Source organism: Lissotriton helveticus, chromosome 11 (assembly GCF_964261635.1).
Source record: "Lissotriton helveticus chromosome 11, aLisHel1.1, whole genome shotgun sequence".
Lineage (NCBI taxonomy): Eukaryota > Metazoa > Chordata > Amphibia > Caudata > Salamandridae > Lissotriton > Lissotriton helveticus.
The window spans coordinates 831,826,500-831,848,692 of record NC_136072.1 but is presented as its reverse complement, the minus strand read 5'-3'; the positions used below and the strand labels follow the sequence as shown (position 1 = coordinate 831,848,692).

General features: G+C 50.3%; 1 protein-coding gene across 1 annotated transcript in view; it reads right to left on the bottom strand.

Annotated features, from left to right (window-relative positions):
- The window catches only part of STARD7 (StAR related lipid transfer domain containing 7), a 158,910-nt gene that overhangs the window by 55,937 nt on the left and 80,780 nt on the right, over nt 1-22,193 (bottom strand). The window contains exon 3 of the mRNA XM_078667008.1: nt 10,509-10,693. Coding sequence (XP_078523134.1) covers nt 10,509-10,693 — 185 coding nt within the window. The remainder of the gene's footprint in view (nt 1-10,508; nt 10,694-22,193) is intronic.

Below are 22,193 nucleotides of genomic sequence, written 5' to 3'. Positions count from 1 at the left end.
GGAGGGTGTCGTCAGCAAACATAATTGCTGGCACCCTCCTGCCGGCCAAGAGAGGGGCGTCATTGTCTATGATGTTGTCAAGGTCAGATATGACGCTGTTGACAAAGAGGCCAAACAGGGTTGGCGCCAGAACGCAACGTTGCCTTACCCCTCTGAGAACAGGAAACCTTGATGACAATGCTCCATCCCTCCCAAACCTGACCTGCGCATAATTACCATCATGGAGCCTGATTAGGGCGTGCAACAGTTGGGAAGGGACACCCAACTCCCTGAGGACCTTTCATAGTTTTTTTCGAGGGACCAGATCAAAGGCTGACCTCAGATCCACGAACACCATGTATAGTCTCCCCCCCTCAACCCTCACCATTTTCCAATACAGGAGGACGAGGCGGAAGACCTGGTCCATGGTGGACGTGTTTTTTCTGAAGCCAGCCTGGAGGGGACTCAGGATTTCATTTGCCTCCATCCAGTCATTAAGATGGTCCAAAAGGAGACGAGAGAAGAGTTTTTGGGGGACATCAATGAGGCTGATCGGCCTGTAGTTGGCTGGGAGAAGAGGTGAACCCTTTTTATAGATAGGTACTATCTCAGCTCCCAGCCAAGTACAGGGGATCTCCATACCTCCCAGGATGGCATTAAAAAGAATAAGGAGGTACGGACCCCAAATCTCAGGATGTTCTCTGAAGAGGTCACCGGGCAATCTATCCAAACCCGGGGCCTTCCCCATTGCCAATCTCTCAAATGCACTGACCACCTCGCCAAGGGTAAATTCAAAGCCAACTGCAGGGTTAAGTGTATCAACAGGGGCCACTTCATAGGCAGACTGTTCAGTATCTTGATACAGTTTGCCGAAGTGGACTTCCCCGGCGGATGATGCAATGTTTGATTCCACTGCCGCTTTGACCTTTCCCGTGCCATTATTCACCAGGGTCCAATTTTTTTTCGAATCCCTGGTTTCTAATGCGGAGGAGATGTCCTGCCAATGGTTCCAGTCCCACTCCTTCTTAGCCAGGACCATGGCTTCCTTATACTGACGCCTAAGTTTGGCGACAGTGGCCCTGTCAGAGCCCTCTTTAATGGAGGCAATTAACTCTGACTTAACCTTTTTACAGGAGGAATTATACCATCTTGAGGTTCGGGACTGTTTGCGTCGGGGGGCTGCCACTGGGTAGAAGACCTCTGCTAAAGATCCCACTAGGTTTTCGTGGATGATTGCCAACTTATTGTTAAAATCTGGGGATCTAGGCTGATTAATTAGATCGTCTTTTTCAACAAACTTCGGGAGAGCTATGTCAAAAAAAAATCTTACATTTTCCTCTGAGCTAATAATTTCCCCCCATTTTAACCTTCGCCTGTTGGTACTAAGGGTCAAGTTACCTGGGTCGTCATTGGATTTGGCAGGTAATGACTCAGCGACAGGAGCGGAATGTTCAGATCCAGTAGAAGAACATTATGGCCACTGTCTGTTCTGGGGGATACTCTAAAATCATGGACCTTGGACCATAAACCGAGGTCGACAAAGATGTAATCCAACCTCGATTTGTGATTCTTCCTATTAAAGGTACACGATGAGGGACTATCTGATGGAGTGCGACCATTACAAGCCCTCAGTGCATAGTTTAAGGTGAGGGCCATGATTTGGACCGCAAGTGGAGACCAAGATTTGGGGTGGGGGGATAAACAAGGTGGAACGCCCCAGAAGTCGTCTTCAGTGGTAAGGGAGCCCTCCTTTAGACCTTCCAGAGGTTCAAAGTGGCAATTAAAATCTCCGCCCATCAGAATTTTATAGTCACTAGGCAGTGACCCCAGAAAGGACGCGAGGTCTTCCAGGGTGGGCAACTCCTTAGCTACACTGACAGGACGGGAATATACATTTACAATTGCCAATTTTAGTGCATTGGGCCACCTAAGAAGTACACACTGGATGTCCTGCAACTGTCTAACACTTCTTTCAAGCATCAAAAGCCTCATTTGTTACTTACAACTGCAGTCCAAAATGAGGCGGTCTTGCTCCCCAATAGCATTATAGGCATGCAGCATGATTCTTTCACAAGTTCCTGCTCGTTTTCACATCGGTGCTCCTTTGGGAATTTGATTTTGTTTGCCTTTAAGCCGGACGTTCTACTTTCAGGGGATCTCATTAAATAGAAAGCTTCCCATTCAACAGGGATCTTAAGGTTTGGGGCGCGAATAGATTAGTTAACGTCTGTTCCCAATCGCTGCACTCTCCGTGCTCTTTCTCCACACTCCCTAACCCCTTCTTTCTGGCTCTGAACGCAGTAAAATGTTAAGTATTTGCATCACATCAGTGAAAAATTATGAAGTCGCATCAGCCAATCACAGCACTCTAAATAAAAATAGTACCTAAGTATATAACCACGTTTCAAGGAATACAATTGCGACAGTGACACCCCCTTCTTTCTCCGCCTTTCCCAACTCTAGTCTCCACCCTTCCTCCCTCTCTTTCCCTGCCTTCTGAAAACTGCGCTGTTGTATGGATGGAGACATTAAGGAGCAGTCTGGAAGTACAAGATGGAAAGGGGTGCACAGACATCGCAAAATCTACTTTCTACCAGAGTATAGTCACAAATATACCTTTGAGGCTCTCTCAGATCTTTCAGACATGCCTGGTGCCTCCTTTTTAAAAGCCCCAAGCAAAATTACATTTTGCTGTTTTAGGGCTAACTCTTTCCAGACAACTGGGGAGTATTTGCGGCCTGCATTTGCAACGTGGTAGACCACTCCTGGTTGCCCAGTTTCAGTAGTCCGTATAACACAAGCCGTGCCATAGCCCACTCTGTTATTTACATTCAGTATGTTCTCTGTAAGGAATGCCAGTAGTAGTTTGCAGCTATGCATTCGAATCAGTCTGGCTGTTGTTTTGGTTCATGATATCTATTCAGCTCATAACACTTTCTCATTTGTTAAAGTTAGAGCTGTTGATGTTAAAAATACCAATGGCAATACCGCTTTGAAAATATAAATTACTCCACTGCAAATAAAAACAGAAAAGTGAAAAATACGGTCATTTTAAACTTTTACAAATGCGAGACCTATTGCATTGCAAATGCTTGTTATATATTGAGTTAAGCATGTTCTTTTTGGGCCGAAATAAAGATCCTTTTGACTGGCGTTAATAGGTTAGGTTTAATGGAATACCTATGCAACCACTAGACATGTAATACGTATGCACCAATCAAACCAACTGGTTCGGAGCATGTAACACTCAAAACTCAGGAGGACTGGGCAAAGGCAATTGCTTCAAATGAAGTGATTCAGAAATATTTAAAAAAAAAAAAATTGTGTGGCATCCCTCCAATAGTCTCTGTGAAGTGCAAGGACAAATAGTGCAAATTCTTTAAATCAATCAGTCGTCTGTCACCTATCTGACATGAGTGTCTTTCTTCACAACAGGCCAAAGCTCAGCTCTGAGAATGACCTGCATGGGACATCCTCAATGAACTGTGTCTACCCTATTCACAAGAAGGAAGACTGCGAACTCACAGAGTAAGCAACACAAAGAACAATAACCTACTTGTTCATCCAGACATGTAAATGTAAATGTAGTTGAGCTTATATAGCGCACAGCTACCCGCAGTGGGTTTCCCGGCGCTTGCTTAGGGAACCCTTCCTGGTATTCCCCGGTGAGATAGCAGGGTATCCACAAGGTGAAAGTCAGGCATCCCGCCGCGAGGGGCCATTGTGGAGATTAAGCAAGCTATTGCCCAGAGTCGCAGAGTGTGAACCCGAGACTCGAGGAGGCACCGGGGCGAGAATTATCGAGTCCGTGGAATTTTTAGCCCAAGACCCACCGAGGCGGGGAATTGAACCCTGGTCCAGGACCAATCTCAGCTTCCGGGTCTGCTGCCTCTAACCCCTGAGCCACACTTCTCCACATGTGAGCCTGCCTCGACCAATTCTTCAGTCTGCCTCCAACACAGAGTACAACAACCTATTTGTTCGTCCAGACATGTTAGCCTGCTTCATCCAACTCTTCGGTGTGCCTCTGGGGACCTTCCTCTTAACTCTTTGGCCACCCTAGGGAAATCTTGGGAACTCTCAAACAAGAGCTGACCTGGGATCCCATCTAATTGAAGGGGGTCGTCCCAATTTTTTAACTATTGGAATCATGTTCACAGCCATTAAGGTTCCAGAAGGAAGGAAAATAAAGAAACACTGTTTGAACCCACAGTTGACTCCCGCCAACCGCCCAAAATCCAGACCAGTAGCATGCCGGACACTTCGGGCATCTGTATGGGTGCCCAGTCACTGGATAATCTCTAGTGTGGCGTTCCAAGATTTAGCCTCCACCAGACCATTGCCTCAAGGCATGTTCAAGGTGTACTGGCAGCCTGAACAGCCACTGCTCTCACCCTATATCCACTGGGCTTCCAGGACTCAGATAACTGGGTCCACTCATGGACACCAGGGCCCAGATACTAGGTCACTTCCAAGACACCATTGGATCTTCAAAGAAGAATGATTGGCTTATCTTAGAAGGGAGGGCTCTGGATTCCTTTAAGTGGTGGATTTCTGAGGCCTCTTTGGGTTTTTCATTAGATGCAACTTTTAACGCATTCCTCTGCATCATCAAAACAAAATCTCAGCCTCGGAAATCTTGAGAACTATTACATTCCCTTTTGAAGTCACTCTGTATAAACATGAGCAAAATACTTTAGTTTTGGTCTAAACACCCCTCACAGTTCCTGTCCACACCAGCAGCTCCCCCAGAGAGTAAAACGGGTCATAGAGTTCAGTGTTATACTAAAGTACAGCAACATTACTATTTGGTGAGGTAACTCTAGCCAACAGAGTAAAAGGCATGTATCTGTGTTTAGGGAGCAGTACTCCACTATTATACTTACCTGTAAATAAAATCTTTTTTCATGGGTTAAGAAGTGCCTGGACATTGATTTATGAAAGGCATTTTCGGTCACACACACACCACATTAAGTTTCTAAGCCTAGACTACCTCTTGGATTACTCAACTCCACAGCCCCGCAACAGCTAAGTGCTTGGTAAAGGCATGTATTTGGTTATACAGTTCAGATTTCCGTCTCGCAGGCCTTTGCCGGACCCTGTAACTGCCCGGCTTCTTTATTACAGGGACCGCAACCACATCCTTGCCCAGGCGAGGACCGGAGGAGCCATCCATGTCGCTAACAGCAAAGTCATGATCTTTCTAGACTTTACCAAGGAAGTACGACAGCACTCTACATTTCTGGAAGCCAAGCGATGTCTTCGTCAGTTGGAGCTGCTCTATGCCATGTTGTTCCCAGCCCATCTGTGGGTGGCGACTCAAGAGGGGGTGCAATTCTTCCAGACCCCAAAATACATGTTGGACTGGATCAAGACATACCAGCAAGCTGGCCCCAGCGAGGGACCCATGGCGCAAAGCCAAGCAGCAGAAATTGAAGCGGCAGGAGAGACCGTGAAGGAGCTCCATCCGGTGTGGAAGCACAAAGAGCAACAGCGAGCGGTGGAGGTGGTGCTGGCAATGAGCAGAGGGGAATAGAGCCCAACTTCATCACCGACTGAGGAAGATGCCCGGGATTCAGAATTCACTTGCGTCACCAGTTCTTCTGAAGACTCCGACAACTAGCTGCCTAGGGTCACACCTGGTACGGCAGACAAACGTATACAACAGAATTCATTAATTGTACAAGGTTTTTTGTGTATGGTTTTTGGAGAGGACCTTTGGTTACTTATTTGTGGTTCCCTATGATGCTGTGAAAGTGGCACCTCGAGGGCTAGACATTTCTTTTAGTCACCTGGTCAGATGGGGAGCAGCCGGTCGCGGAGCCATTTGTTAGTCATAGTCTTCGGGGGTAATCCAAATGCATGCAAGTTGGAGGAATGTTTGAATGGGGGTATTGTACTACTTGTTCTAGGGTGTGGAAGTTGGGGAGTTTGTAATTTGTTTGTTGGGAATGGAGGTTCGATACGAGCCCAGCGCAAGTGTTCCATGCTTAATGGAAGTAAAGAGAGCCAGAATAATTGTGATTTTTGAGTCAGCTTGAGCCCCTGATTTATCCTTCGTATACCCAATGGCGACCCCTATGATGTATAAAGTCCTGTCAAGGAATACTAGGGGGATGTATACTATGGCAAAATGGCACAAGTACTTCTCATATCTTAACAGACAAGGGGTTCATATAGCACTCCTCCAAGAAACACACCTCCTGGCCAAAGAGGGAGCAGAACTACAGTGTACATAGAGGGAGCAGGCAAACTATTATAACTATTTGGCTTTTGCGAGGGAAGTCTTGGTTTGGGTGAGGGCGGGAGACCCTTTCCTGCACACTGGACACCTGATAGATCCAACGGGCCACTATGTGGGGGTCCCTGGGAGGTTAGATGGCAGGGAAGTCACGATAGGTAGCATATATGGGCCAAATGTAGATCAGACAGCATTTTTATCTGAACTGTCAAGGGTGCTGGCCCCCCATCTGGTGGGCTCGGTTATCCTGGGGGGAGATTACATTTGTGTAGCAGATCGCATCCTTGATCATTCCCATTCCCCATTGAGGGACTCCCCGACAATTGTAGTGGCCAGTATGTTCTCGATCTGGCAAGCAGAATGGGGCCTTATTGATTCATGGCGGTCACATCACCCAGGGGAGCACGACTACTCTTTCTATTCTCATTTACATGACAGCCATAAGAGGCTCGGTGCATTCTTGTGCACACCTGATGTCCAAGTCTTGGTCTGAACCACTGAATACCTATCCCAAACTGTATCAGACGACATTCTGCTCCCGGAGATTCACGCTAACATAAAAATCATGGCCTGGAATAAAACTCCTGGCACAGATGGCCCACCTGTTGAATTTACTCTGCTTGTGTAGAAGATGTAGACTCCAGATTGGGGGATCGCTATAAGGCAGCTGGAGACACAGGATTGTTGCCACCTTCTACCGAAACCAGGAAAACCATCCCATGATATGAGAGCCTACTGCCCCCTCTCAATGCTAAACATTGACGCTTAAGATCTTGAGTAGGATACTAGCCGCCCACCTCCTCAATCACAAGCCTGCCCTTATTCATCATGAAAAGGCAGGATTCACCCTGGGTCATAATACAGCCCTTAACATTTGCAGGCTACTCACGATGTTGTAGACAGATACACATGGCATGGCGAAGGCAGTGATCTTCACGGTCGACAGTGAAGGCGTTTGATAGCCTGTAATGGGCCTTCCTTTATAAAGTCATTATGCATTTTCGTCTTGGACAGAGGTTAGTAGCTTGAACCCAGCTACTGTACACAGACCACTCAGCCAGGTATCGGACAGGTCGCATCATTTTGGAAAACAATAGAGTGCAACAGGGTACCAGACAAGGCTGCCCTCTGTTGCCCTTACTATTGGACCTGGCAATGGAGCCACTCGCTTGTTAAGCCAGGGCCGGGAACGCTTATAGGGCTGTAACAATGGGCGCTCAGACCCATCATATTGCATTATACCCTGATGACCTCTTGCTATTCTTACATGATGTGGAAAAAGCCCTTGCGGGGCACAAATATCTCCTGGGGCGGTTTGGAAACCTATAAGGCCTGCCAGTTAATTGGCAAAAATCTTGCCTATTCCCCACACTGGCATCAAGAGCCTTGCCAGAGGTACTGAGGGCACTCAACTGGGAGCTAGGTGCTGCCTTATCTGGGAGTGCAGATCTACCATGAACCAGTGGATCTTTTGGAGGAGAATGTGGGAAAGGCTACTTGTGTACCCTGGTCCAGTGCTAAGATTTGGAAGAACTTCCCTATCAGTAGCTGGACAAGTGGCATTACTGAAAATGGTTGCCCTTCCCCGCCTACTGTATTACTTTGTGGTCCTACCAGTTTGGATCCCTTGGGGGTTTTTCCGAGATATAAATACGCTCCTTTCAAGCTTAATCTGGGGCTTGGGTCACAGGAGAGTGGCGTTGACCACACTTCAGAGGCCTGCGGCAGAGGGTGGGTTTTGAGATCTACTCTATAGCGGCACAGCTACAATGGCTGATGTAGTGGCCAGACTTGTCCCGCGAGGGAAAATGGCCCACTATGTCCCTGATCTTAGTGCACTAGCTAGAGTACTGCTTAGACTTTGTAGCCCCGGTGCTGGGGACACCACAGAATTTTGAGCGCTGCGCAGATGCTGGAATAGAAGTCTTCAGAGGACGTGTGTGAAGCTGCCGTGTTCCCCGGACATGCCACTGAGATTCCTAGAGGCGCTGCCGCATGGGGAAGATTGGCGTAAATTGGCAGACTGGGTGGCCGCAGGTGCGGCAACAGTTGGGGCCCTTTTCGGGGCTGAATTCCTCCCGTTTGAGGAGTTTCGCAAGAGTTATGAACTCCCTCAGTCACTTTCTCCTACATGGCACAGTTATTACAGTCATTCGTAGGCACTGGGAGATGGGCATGGCAGAACCATCTCCTGCCAGACGCTGTCAATATGCGGTCACCTCAATGGGGCCTATTAAAGCACTTACCTGCCTGTATAGACAGCAAGCGGATATTCTGCTACCCCTATTCACCCTTAGAACCCGCATGGAGAAACATTTGGGGATTCCCATTCCGGAGAAGGACTGGGAGACAATAGTGGACAGAGTACCCAAGGTGTCCAGAAATGCTTGTCTCAAACGTATCAATTGTTATGTACTACACAGAACGTATGTCACACTGGGGAGGATTAACAGACACTTTGTACTAGACAACGCGAAATGTCCTAGATGTGGTGAAGGATGGGCCAAGTTTATTCACATGTTTTGAAGCTGCCGGGGATTAGTGGATTATTGGGAGCATATTACTAGAATCCTGAGAAAGGTCATTGAGAAGGAAGTGCCGTTCCCTCCTGGCCACTATCTTTTGAATTGGTTACTGCATACTGTTAAAACTAAGGCCACAATCAAGTTCCAAGACCTGGCTTGCATCCTGGCCAAGAGGAAACTAACCAGGAACTAGAAGGCCTCAGGGAGACCTCGGAGAGAGGTTTGGAAAAAGGAACTGATAAGATGGGCGGGCTATGAGAATGCCGTGAGGCTTCGAGAGTCACTAGGAGGCCATGGCTCACTGACCTAGCTAGGGCTTCGGAGATATTGGTTGATGCCTTGCAGCACCCTTACACCTCATCACCAGAAGAGATGCCAAGCACCACAACCACTGCATTGGGAACTACACTTCACCAGATGGACCACACACAAGAGGTAGACTGAGGCAAGACTTGTTGGGGGGCTGGGATAGAGTACGTACTCATGCAGACACACCAACATAAGGAGATTGTCTTAACCCTATCAGTGCTGCCGTCGGCCGCTGAACTTTCGGAGCACTACCTGGCTGGTCCTGCGAACGTTCAACGGCCGACGCGGCCCCGCCCACTCTCTAGAACGCCCGCACTGCGCCGAAATAACGGCCGCAGTAAACGGGTTAAGTACCATTTCTGGAAACTGAAGTAAGCTGGGGCACTACCGAGGGACGCCGGAGGAAAGTTGAGGGAGGAGGGAAATTTTTTTTCACTGAAGTGCTTTCAACCAAGAAGTATTTATAGCATGAAGTCCAATAAATAAACTGGTAACTTAAAAAAACACGTCCAGGTTATTGTATGTAGCAGTATATCCCTGTAATAAATATGTTTTCTAAACTAAGGAAGAAATAATTCCAACATGTGACAAGGTCTTCAGAAAACAGAATGAAATGTGTAACTACGTATTAAGGATGAGGAGTTCTCTCGGAACAGCTTTCTAGATTCTTCCTAATCAGTTGGTCGGGAGTTCCTGATGTATACTACTGGCATAATCTAAAGTGAAGAATAGGAGGCAGATATTGACTTGTACGTTTTTGCAGAATTATTAGTTAGTGAAGGTTCGCAATAGGTATATCATCACGTAAAAGGATCATTATATTCACTTGGGGATCAGGGAGTGGTTTGTATCAATACCACACCTAGATTGCTTAGGGTAATGCGCTAGGAAGTGGACAAAAAAACCTCTTTTGGCTAGACGGTGGACAGGTGCTAGGTGGTCAATTTCCTACAGTCTGATGTCTTAGTTTTTGATTCGCTTGGTATGAGGAGATTTTTTGCATCCAATTTTCTACCACTTTTCACAATCTACTTTTCAAGCATCCAGCCGGGGAGCTGGGTTAACTGGTGCTAGAGATTATTTTCCAGAAAACTTAACACTGCATATTTTACAAATATTACAATAAAAACAATGACACCTGGCCTAGTTACGTTCGTTTTTGCTCTTAAGGATGCGAAGCCCTCAGTCGACAAAAACTCTAACATTCTTCTCTAGCTAAACCCTTCCTATCCTGCACCTTTCATCTCAAAGGGGTGAGAAGAGGGGTATTCAAGAGCCTTCACCTCATGCTCATTCAGGCTCAACACTTTCTTCTACTCAACCTGGATTGATTGCTGATCTTGGCATATTCAGCAGAAACAGTGAACTCATCTTAATCCAACCCTCACACAAAGCTTTTAGGTACACAAGCCTCTTTGAAGCTACGATTGAGTACTATATGCAGTATTACGCACCCCTGTACTGATAGAGAGCAGTCCCTCCAATTGGTCGCCGCCAGAGTTTGAAGTCCTTCTTGCTAATCATTACTTCCCAAGGCTCCACGTCAGAAGAGGCTCGAGGCTCCAGATGATTCAGATCGCTCCCATCCGAGCTCAAGCCACAAACTGAGCCAGACAAACACAGCATCTCGTTCGCAGACCTAGGAAGGAAAAAATAAATAATAATCAGTGCTTCATTTCACTACACCTACAACATCTTGTTCACGGACCTGGAGGTGGCAGAAGGCAAAGAGAGGAATTGGTCTTCACTCAACACTCCGATCAGCAGCAGACGAGTTTAACTCTGAGCAAGAGGACAAAGGGGTGGGAAATGCATAAAAGGCAAAGGACCCAGTGCTTCATGCCTTCACCTCCAGGCTGTGAAAAGGAATCCATTAAAGCACATATCTTAAGTGCCTGACCACTTTAGTATCACTGAACATACAAGAACCATCACTCGCTGAAAGGCAGGGAAAACAAAGAACACAACATCTTACATCTCAGTACCGAACAGACTAAAAGAGGCAAAAAGACATCGGCGTTAACTGCCTGCACCAAAGCACGAAATGCCCTTTAAGAAGTTAATCAAATTTGTATACAGCTAAAAGGAGGCACATGAACCGGAGGCCTGAGTACACCATACAGCATGCCTTATAAAAAGGGACACGAGGAAAGAAGGGTCACCGTCAGAATACCATTCCACACCTTTAGCTTCATAATGCCTGGAAGAGAGGACAGGAATAAATACACAAAACTGCTGCCTGCACCCCAAAGTACATGAGTTTGCAATACTTAGCAACCATTACTACATGGGAGGGAGACAAGAAACACAGAGCTCAAGTGACCGGTCCCATAATCTACTCTGCAGAGATCATGAACAAGCATTTACAATGCAATGGTTTTGCCTTTGTTAAAGTTAGAGCTATTGGCATTGCTCTTGACATTATTTTTATTTATGTTTTTTTAACATAAATAAATGGCATTGTCATTTACAATGCCACTAGCTTTATCTCTCGCAAATGACACACACACAGAGCCCCCCCACACACACCCCCACACACAGCCACACAGAGCCCCCACACACACAGCCACACAGAGCCCCCCACACACACAGCCACACAGAGCCCTCCACACACACCCACACAGCACAAGCAGGCAACAGGGGCACACGGAGGCACAAGCAGGCAACAGGGGCACACAGACGCACAAGCAGGCAACAGGGGCACACAGACGCACAAGCAGGCAACAGGGGCACACAGAGGCACAAGCAGACAACAGGGGCACACAGAGACACAAGCAGGCAACAGGGGCACACGGAGGCACAAGCAGGCAACAGGGGCACACGGAGGCACAAACAGGCAACAGGGGCACACGGAGGCACAAACAGGCAACAGGGGCACACGGAGGCACAAACAGGCAACAGGGGCACACGGAGGCACAAGCAGGCAACAGGGGCACACGGAGGCACAAGCAGGCAACAGGGGCACACAGAGGCACAAGCAGACAACATGGGCACACGGAGGAACAAGCAGGCAACAGGGTCATGAAAACAAGCACAAGCAGGCAAAAGGGTCACAAGCATGAATTGTAATTTAGACGGGGCTGAAGTGGAGAACGGTCAGTAGGGAAGTAGTGCGGCTGGTACAGTGGTACCAGGCCGAGAGGGGCTGTCTGCACCCCAGTTTGGACAGTTTCCACTACCTAACAGGGATTGGTGGGAGGGGGGGCGTACTTCTTGCTTGCTTTAGGGCTGTTACTTCGGGGACGCAGTGCACGCTCCTGCCTGCTGCCGCCGGGACACGACAACAGGCTGGGAGAGGGCAGGCTGGGAAAGGGAGGGGACAAGCTGGGAGAGGGCAGGCTGGGAGAGGGCAGGGAGGGGACAGGCTGGGAGAGGGCAGGTTGGGAGAGGGCAGGTTGGGAGAGGGCAGGCTGGAAGTAGACAGGCTGGGAAAGGGCAGGCTGGGAAAGGGCAGGCTGGGAAAGGGCAGGCTGGAAGTGGACAGGCTGGGAAAGGGCAGGCTGGAAGTGGACAGGCTGGGAAAGGGCAGGGAGGGGACAGGCTGGGAGTGGGCAGGCTGGGAGAGGACAGGCTGCGAGAGGACAGGCTGCGAGAGGACAGGCTGCGAGAGGACAGGCTGCGAGAGGACAGGCTGCGAGAGGACAGGCTGCGAGAGGACAGGCTGCGAGAGGACAGGCTGCGAGAGGACAGGCTGCGAGAGGACAGGCTGCGAGAGGACAGGCTGCGAGAGGGCAGGCTGGGAGAGGGCAGGCTGGGAGAGGGCAGGCTGGGAGAGGGCAGGCTGGGAGAGGGCAGGCTGGGAGAGGGCAGGCTGGGAGAGGGCAGGCTGGGAGAGGGCAGGCTGGGAGAGGGCAGGCTGGGAGAGGGCAGGCTGGGAGAGGGCAGGCTGGGAGAGGGCAGGCTGGGAGAGGGCAGGCTGGGAGAGGGCAGGCTGGGAAAGGGCAGGGAGGGGACAGGCTGGGAGAGGACAGGCTGGGAGAGGACAGGCTGGGAGAGGACAGGCTGGGAGAGGACAGGCTGGGAGAGGACAGGCTGGGAGAGGACAGGCTGGGAGAGGACAGGCTGGGAGAGGACAGGCTGGGAGAGGACAGGCTGGGAGAGGACAGGCTGGGAGAGGACAGGCTGGGAGAGGGCAGGCTGGGAGAGGACAGGCTGGGAGAGGACAGGCTGGGAGAGGGCAGGCTGGGAGAGGGCAGGCTGGGAGAGGGCAGGCTGGGAGAGGGCAGGCTGGGAGAGGGCAGGCTGGGAGAGGGCAGGCTGGGAGAGGGCAGGCTGGGAGAGGGCAGGCTGGGAGAGGGCAGGCTGGGAGATGGCAGGCTGGGAGAGGGCTACACTGCTTTCCAAGAAGGCTAGTGCAGAAGGTGTGCAAGCACTTATGGGAAAAGCGGGGCTGCATCATAGCAGCAAGTAGTTTCAGAGATATGAGCATGCAGAAGGCGGCTGGCTACCTTGAGGTCGAGAGAAAGAAGCGCACTAATGATGGCCAGCTTCGGATCAGAGGAAGGAGCAAGCAAAAAGTGGCTCAAAGGTGTGAGTCAAAGGAACAAACAGGAGGACCACTTCAGTGAAGGATAGTGTGTCTGGCTGGGCATCAGAGCAGCGAGTAGTATCAGAGGAAGGCAGGAGCAGAAGGTGGCTGGTAGGTGTCAAAGGAACGCACGTGCAGAATATAGCTTCAAGTGGGTTCGTTTCAGATGAAGCCGGGCAACCGTAAAGGGAGGGCAAAACTGTGCATTATAGCAGCGAGTAGATTCAAAGAGGCGCGCAGAAGGTAGTCTGCTGTGAGAGTCCGAGGAAGGTGTGTGCAGTGAGCAGAGCACGTGGGCAAAAGCGGGTGCGAGGAATACGTGCATGCGATGTCCGGTAGTAAGGGGGACAAGGAGCTACGCGACACAGCATTGAGTGGAGGCAGGGGAAGGTAGAAGCAGAGGGCGGCCAGCATTCAGCCAGGCGCCAAAGGTGTTCAGGAGTGCAGCGCTGTGAAGCAGCAGCGAGCAGTGTCAGAGCTACGACTGTGCCAGAGGTGGCAAAGGAAGAAGGGTGCACAAGGAGGCCAGCGACGAGTGTCTGGGGAGGACACGTGCAGGAGGCAGCCAGTAGTGGGTGCCAGAGGAACGATACTGCAGAAGATTACCGAGAGTGGAGGAAGCACAGTTCTGAGGATTACAACACCAAGTAGCGTCAGGGGAAGGAATGTACGAGCAAATCGTGGCCGCACTCACCCAAAGATACATCATGTCAGACGGGACCCCCTGGGTCAGCAGGGACGGACCCCTTGCAGGCTGGCCAGCGGATTCTGCATGCAAGGCGCGAGAGTTCAGGAACAGCAGTACCAGCAGGGTCCCCTTCCTTCATGCAGGACCCGCTACCACCAAAACGAGGGTCCCACGCGGGAGCTGTGCCACAACGGAGCAGCCGTCGCCACAGGACCAAATAGTGGATGGACCCACGAGGAGCAAGAGAGGGGGGGGGGGGGGGGGGGGGGAGAGCCCACTCCGCTCAGGGCCCGGCACACTATGGAGAAAGAATAAAGTCCCACACAGTGAGAGTTCGGTAGCACTCGTGAAGCGCGCCCTCCTCGGCACAGGATACACTTCAGTCCAGGCACGGAGTCCACGAGGAAGAGTTCAGGAGCGAAAGAACTCCCCTGGGAGCCGGGCGCGCGGCAGCTTGAAGGAGCGAAGCTCGCGAGGGCAGGACGTCAGCAGCTGCGCAATCAGATGCGCACCGGAGGTGGAAGACCCCGGCACGAGCTCGGTCCCTAACTCCACCGTATGCTGCCGGACCCTCAGCAGCAACGCCTGCACGGAACTGCTACAGATGACACTGCATTAACTGCCAACTCACTGCACACTGCTCGCACTCACAGCCGCCCTTGCGCCCCGGGGGAACCGCCGAGCACTGACAGATCATTACCGAGGCAGGCCAGGGAGCAGGGCGGGACGCCTGGGCGAGGCAGGTACAGGGGGGTGGGGAACCAAGACAGGTACAGCAAACGAGAACGGGGAATGGAGGGCGAATACAGCGAGAGGGACACAGGTACATGGAGGAGGCGAAGGAAGCAACACAGGTGTGGAAGAGGAGACAAACCCGACACAGGTAGGAAGCCAAACAAGAACGGAGGGGGGGCGTGCAACATGTAGAGGGAACGGGCAAGGGACACAAGTACAGGAAGATAACGGCAATTACAGGGAAAGAACGGAAAGCAAACAGTCAATAATGGGCACAGGGAGCAGAGAACATGGAAATAGGGTTCCAGGGGAGGTAGTGGCACAGATGAGCAACATAAATACAAGTGAGGAGGAATAACAAAGGCACCACCGCTCACGGAGCAGGAAGGCAGGTGCCGGCAATGCCGGACCAGATTCGGGGGCGTTCCCGGCTTTCGGCTGACGTCGCGAGATGTCGGCAAAAGCCAAAGAATCTCGGGAACGCCCCCGAATCTGGTCCGGCATTGACGGACAGGCCCCTCGTCCAATGGCTAGGCTCCATTTATGGAGCCAGCCAATGAATGACGAGGGCCGACCCAAACCCACACTACAGTTCTCATTAGGTTTTCGCCTGCGCGAAAAAGATGCGCAGAGCGCATCTTTTCGCCAGGCAAAACCTAACAAGCATTTACAATGCAACGGTTTCGCCTTTGCAAAAGTTAGAGCTATTTGCATTGTAAATGACAACATTTTTATTTGTGTTGGTTTGGAAAACAGATAAATAAATGGCATTGTCATTTACAATGCCAATAGCTTAATCTCTCGCAAATGCCACACACACACACACACACACACCCACAGAGAGCCCCCACACACAGAGCCCCCCACACACAGAGCCCCCACACACAGACAGAGCCCCCCACACACACCCACAGAGCCCCCCCACACACACCCACAGAGCCCCACACACACACCCACAGAGCCCCCCTCACACACCCACACAGAGCCCCCCTCACACACCCACACAGAGCCCCCCTCACACACCCACACAGAGCCCCCCTCACACAGCCACACAGAGCCCCCCCTCACACAGCCACACAGAGCCCCCCCCACACGCTGCGCTGGGGCAAGCAAGGGAGACAACTCTCGGATGCAAGTATCTTCAGAGAATAGTTACTGCTTGTGTACAAGGCGATGAGGCAAGGAGATACACCGATGTACACTCACCTGAGAGCATCGCTAGTGTTTGTCCTTGCACTGTAATCTCAAGGCGCTGGAGCGAGGATTAGATCAGTATCAAGCCTCCTGCAAGGATTGCTAGTGACTGTCCCTTTCGCACGAACCTCAAGACGCTGGACAAGAAGATGCGACGAGACACCAGCCTCTAGAGAGGATCGCTCGTGCTTGTCCTCAGAGGGTGTTCTGAGGTCGCTGGTGAAGTACACGATTGTCTCTACCTAATATAAACTTATTTTGACTTGTACTTAAGTGGTTGTCTATTTACTTATATACTATTGCGCGACCATCTGATGTGTCTGTAAGACTTACCTTTTGTCCCGAAATGTTGTCCTGAATTTTGACCTTCTGTCCTGAATTTTTGTCCTGAATTTTGACCCTTTGTCCTGAATTTTTACACTCACCTTCCTGAATTTGCACCCATGCAGTTGGTCACCCTAACTGGCCTTACACTCACCGCTAACCGACTTCCTGAACTCCTACTTGGTAATTGTGCGCCACTCAGAGCATGGCCGTCCGAGAACCCCTTCTACGCACTGCAGATGGCTGAATGCAGCCAATCAGCAGCTAGCAGTAGCCTAGCTAACCTATCAGATCTGCCTCCTACCCTCCCTTCCTGGTCTTTTTTGGGGATGGACAGCGAATTGGATCATGTGACAAATAGAGGAGTAATCCATCCCACGGGGCTCTTCCACATGTAGAACCGAGAGGATCTTCCGCATGTCGAACTGTGCACGGGCGATGCTTAGCATGGGGAAGGGCACATGAACTACAAGAACGTAACGTGAGCTATATGCAAATAAGCGGTGTGCGCAGGCGGTGCTGAGGGAACAGCTCATCACCTCTGGAGGTGTGTGTTGCATGCACAGCCACTTGGAATCTGCACTGATCAAAGGCGCCAAGTGGGCATAATCTGGACACGTGCACTCCACACAAGAGTTGTGTGCAGAGGAGTTGGATATATGTGCTGTAGCAAGGGGTCACTAGCTTTTGTATGTGCACAGGGACAGGACCTGTGCACTGATATTAACAGGATCCGGGCATCAGCCCAGATCGCAAGAACTGTGTGCACCGGACCCCTCCTGTGCTGCTCCAAGAAGCGGGAGTAGAGGATAACGTTGGACACCCATACAGACGAAAAAGCGGTATGCACAGGAGCTGCACGTCTGTACCGATCGCGCTGCGCAGCTTTTTCACGCAGGTGAAAACCTAATGAGAATAATAATATGTGGCTTTGGAATACGCCCTCTGTTCCATTGGCTAGCTCCATAAATGGAGGCTAGCCATTGGAACAGAGATCTGTCCGTCATGGCCGGACCAGATTCGTGGGCGTTCTGGCGATTTTTACTCATCCCGCCCCTTTAAGAACGTCATTGCGGCGGTGGGCGGGTTTACTTTTTTTTCTTTCAATGTTTGTTTTCGTCATTTCGGCGAAGATGGTGGCCGGGCAGTAGCTTGTTTAAGATGCTGCAAAGTGTGTCCCGACCTGTGCCAGGGAGCAGGCCACCGTCTGTGCCAGGGTAACCCGATCCTTTCCCCGATTTCCCAAAGGTTCTGCGGCGGCGAGTTCACGAAGCTCCGAAAGCGGAGCATTTATTATGAATGCCCTCCTTCACCCCACTAGACATAACAGTCGCTTAATTAACTTTTGGGAAATCACACATTTCATAACATCACCTCCCTCCCTTTAAACCACCACAAGCAACCAAACGCACACCTCCCTGGTAGCAGTGCCTTCTGCAATGTTAGGTTTGCTGGTGCTTTGCACAAGTCAGTTGGCGTTATTTACGCGGCCAGATGTTGTCCCAGCGGTTGGTGACTCGGATGCGTTCGTTATCTCTCTCCTTTCTGCAAGGGGCGGTTCCAACACCGACATCTGCTCATTTCGAAGTGCTTCTCTGGGCTGGAAATAATATCTTAAAGTGGCACCAGATACAGAATATTAAATCACCCCAGCCCTCTTGGCTTTGACACTCACTGACCCCTCGACTGAGAGGAACACTTAGTGGCTTTTAAATTAAATTGGTGTTTTCTAAAGCGCCCACGGTTTCTTTTCCACCACGTCGCAGCACTATTTGAGAAGAGAAACTGTTCTGAAAGAGGTTCCGCAATAAGAAATTGGGAGGCCGCGCTCGTTTCGAGTACACAAGCTAGCGTGTAAACTCACCAAGCGGAAACAAAACTCTTTTTGAAACCGGATACTTTAATTTGGAATGTGTCTTCTAACTGTACGTACCTCACTGGTCAGATCCCGCCACCCCGCGCAGACTCTTACATGGGGCTCGAGAATAATGTGATCTGTGGTCAAGATGGCGAATAACATCTGGAGATTAAAACGGTACAGTATTTGGGGCCTAGGCTCGTTGACGTGGAAGCACACCTTATTCAGCAGTTATTGTTCTATGTCTATCTTTTTTTAGCGTTTTGCCAACTCTATTATCCAGTGGAGAGTGGCCCATCGAACCCTTGCAATTGCTGTATTATACTTTACTCGCTCAAAAGTCCGTTTCCCGAAGCCAGAGATCGATATATATATGTGTGTGTGTATATATATATATATATATATATATATATATATATATATATATATATATATATATATATATAATATGTGTGTGTGTGTGTGTATATATACACGTATGTGTATAAATGTGTGTATATATGTGCGTGTGCATATAATATATATATATGTGTGTGTGTGTGTATATATATTCTATCTTTCAGCAAAATAATCTTTACACGGCACTCCGTACTTTTAGGCCTCCCTTCCCTCTTGTCTCCTTAAATATGGATTTCGGTGGGGCGGCCGCTCTGTGTTCCCACACACACAGCCGGCCCTTGTTAGGCGATTGAAGTTGCAGCCTTTGAGTGGTTTAATTGGCTGGCAGGATATAACAGGATTTCCTACTCCCGGCCACTTACATCTGAAACTTACATGGCCAGCTGAGCGGAGTGACAGACTCTCCAGCCGCTTTGTGTGCTAATGAGCAGGCTGCCAGGAGAAGGTGAGCTTCGGCTGGGAAGAACCACTGTCTAAAATAGAAGGGGTGTGATTGTGTTTTTATTACACATGTAACTCTCTCAACTAGTGTGCCCTGAAATGCCGGGGCTTCACACGTTTGTATGAACCGGTCTTTTTCTGGCTTGTTTGCACGGTTACAGCGGGTTAATGCACCTGTAGCAAAGAACTGTGCGGTCTGTTAAAATCCTGGCAGAAGTAACTATGCTTTTAATGTTTCTCAGAATGTAGATTGTCCATGCTAAAAGGCAATCCAGTTCATGAATGCTTTATTAGATTGGCTAATAAAAAATAATACATATTTACTTATGAGATTTTTAAAAAAAAACACAATATCATAAAGAATCAGTAAAAATGATAACATTTTAATTGTGAAAGTGATTTACAAGTGTTCTTATGAAAACAAGCTGATGACCCACTTTATTGTTCGTGATTAATGTTGTATGCTAGCTTAATTATTTCGCACATGGATCGGAAAGGCTCAGCCTTTTATCCTTCTCAGATCAAAGGGCGGAGTTGAGTTCGATCCAGTTGAAAATAGTAACAACAATTTGTTTGTGCGTACTTATGTAATGTATCTCGGGCACTTTTCGTACGTGTTGGCCTCTAGGCGCGGTGCCAATTCAGGCGGGAGCCAAACATGATCTGGCCTGCAAGATGTCAGGCGAAGCTTAAGGGCATCAGAGGGTTTTAAGAATCATGGCTCGGAGGGGTGGCCCTGACATGAGGTATTAATCAAGCTCCGAGATGCATCTACTCTGTGGCGTGTGCGCTATAAATGTTCATTTGGTATCCTTTTGCACGTGGTGTGGTTCACTGCCTGACAGGTATCAAGTGCCACAGGTTTGGTTTGAACACGCATCATCAACTTTTTATTGGTGCTGGGCAGTGCCACTGACATACCTGGGAGATGTGGCACCCCTCCCATCGGCCGTGCCCTCTGCTGACGCACCACGGTCCGCGTGCACATCCCGCTGCACACATTAGAGTCACACCTGCCACTCGCCCCAGGTTAAGCAAATGATGGACTGCTTTGTGTCGTTTCCCCGTTTCATTTATTTTGTGAATTAGTAAAGCGCTCCATCCTTCTGCATCTCAGCGCTAGGTCTGTAGGTCAAGCCATCCGATGTAATGTTTAGGCTTGAGTTTTATTTGTTTCTCGGAATTGTACTCTTTCTGCCTCTGTGGAGGACATATCCCAGGAAGGTGTAATGTTTGACCAGATGCGTACAGCTATTTGGTAGATTTAGTTACTAGACAGCTCCTCGCCCTAGGTGCAGCGCCCAGAGACGGAGTATCTCTGGACAGCTGTACTGTTCACGCGAGTTGTGTGCACAGGAAGTGGACGCGCGTGCTGGCATGATGTGTGTACAAAGAAGCTCTTCATCACCGCGGATCACTGGAGCTTTGTGCCCTGAGCTGTAGATGCGCCCTGATCCAAAGACGGCTGCGCGCAGGAGCTGAGACCAACCGAGCTGCGCGCAGGAGCTGAGACCAACCGAGCTGCGAGCAAGGATTAGCGGCGCAGGACATGTGGAGCGGTGCTGGGGAAGAGAAGTCGTGCAGGACAAGCGAAAGGGTGCCCGGAAGGGGAGCATGAGAAATTAAGTGGTGCTCGGGGAGGCAGTGGTGCAGGAGAAGCGACTCGGTGCATCAGAAGTGAAGTGGTGCATTAAAAGCGAAGCGACGCGTACATCCGGGTCTCTGGTTTGAGCTCTCTGCAGCTTACAGTATAATGGGTGCGAGATCGCACTACGGGGGGAGGGGCGGACACCGACAATGTGTCCCGACGCCCCTCTCCCCTTGCAGGCACTCACCGGGTCCGGCGGCTGCTGGAGGAGAGCTCCCGCTCCTCGGGACTCTCCGGGGCCGCGGAGGGACGTTCTCTTTCCCCGGGGCTCCTCCTGTGCTCGGGAGCCTCGGGACGGTCGATGCAGGCTGCTTCCTCCTTCCGGCTCTCTCCTCCTCCTCCTGCGATGACGCGGAAGGGGGCTCGACCGGCTGGGCCAATCCCAGCGCGGCCCGGGCTTGAAGGCAGGCGCTGCTTCCTCCTCTCACTCGGGGCCGCGGCGGTGAATACACGGAGCAATGCCGGGTGGGCACCGGCCTTAAATCTAAATATTAAGCGAGGTGGGCACTCGCTCGGGGTACCACAACAGCGGCAAGGTCCCTGGCAGGGTGGGCACCTGCCAGCGGACAAAATACTCGAAAATCAGGTGCCGGCAATGCCGGACCAGATTCGGGGGCGTTCCCGGCTTTCGGCTGACGTCGCGTGACGTCGGCAAAAGCCAAAGAATCTCGGGAACGCCCCCGAATCTGGTCCGGCATTGACGGACAGGCCCCTCGTCCAATGGCTATGCTCCATTTATGGAGCCAGCCAATGAATGACGAGGGCCGACCCAAACCCACACTACAGTTCTCATTAGATTTCTCCTGCGCAAAAGCTGCTTGCGCAGCTTTTTGCAGTCGAAACCTAAAAAGGGCCTAACTGTCGATGGGCAGAGAAGTTTGAGATTTAAGCAGCGTTCAAACTTTATAAAATTCTGAATTGGAAAGCAGAGCCACATGAACACTAACTACCCACACGGCAAACACAGCATGCACAAAAGAGGTATTCACTTTAACTTGAACCGTGGCTAATGGAAGGGGGGGGGTCACAGTGCCTAATAGCTTATATGCCAGGCAAGTCTCTGTAGAAACCAATGAATGTGAGAGATGGATGTATGATGCAACTGTGCGTTACGACCCGCACACAAGCCATCTCATTTAAGTAGTAACCCCTCAAATAATGTGGTATGGACTGTGACGGATGTGTGCAGCTTGAATGGCTAGGGCTCCAGAAATAATCTGCATGTGGCCCCAAAGCAAGACTGGGCTCTACTGAAAAACAGCTTTTCTAATTGAGTTTGCCCTGCAATCAGTGATAATGTATGAGCTTGCTCCGCTCAGACACA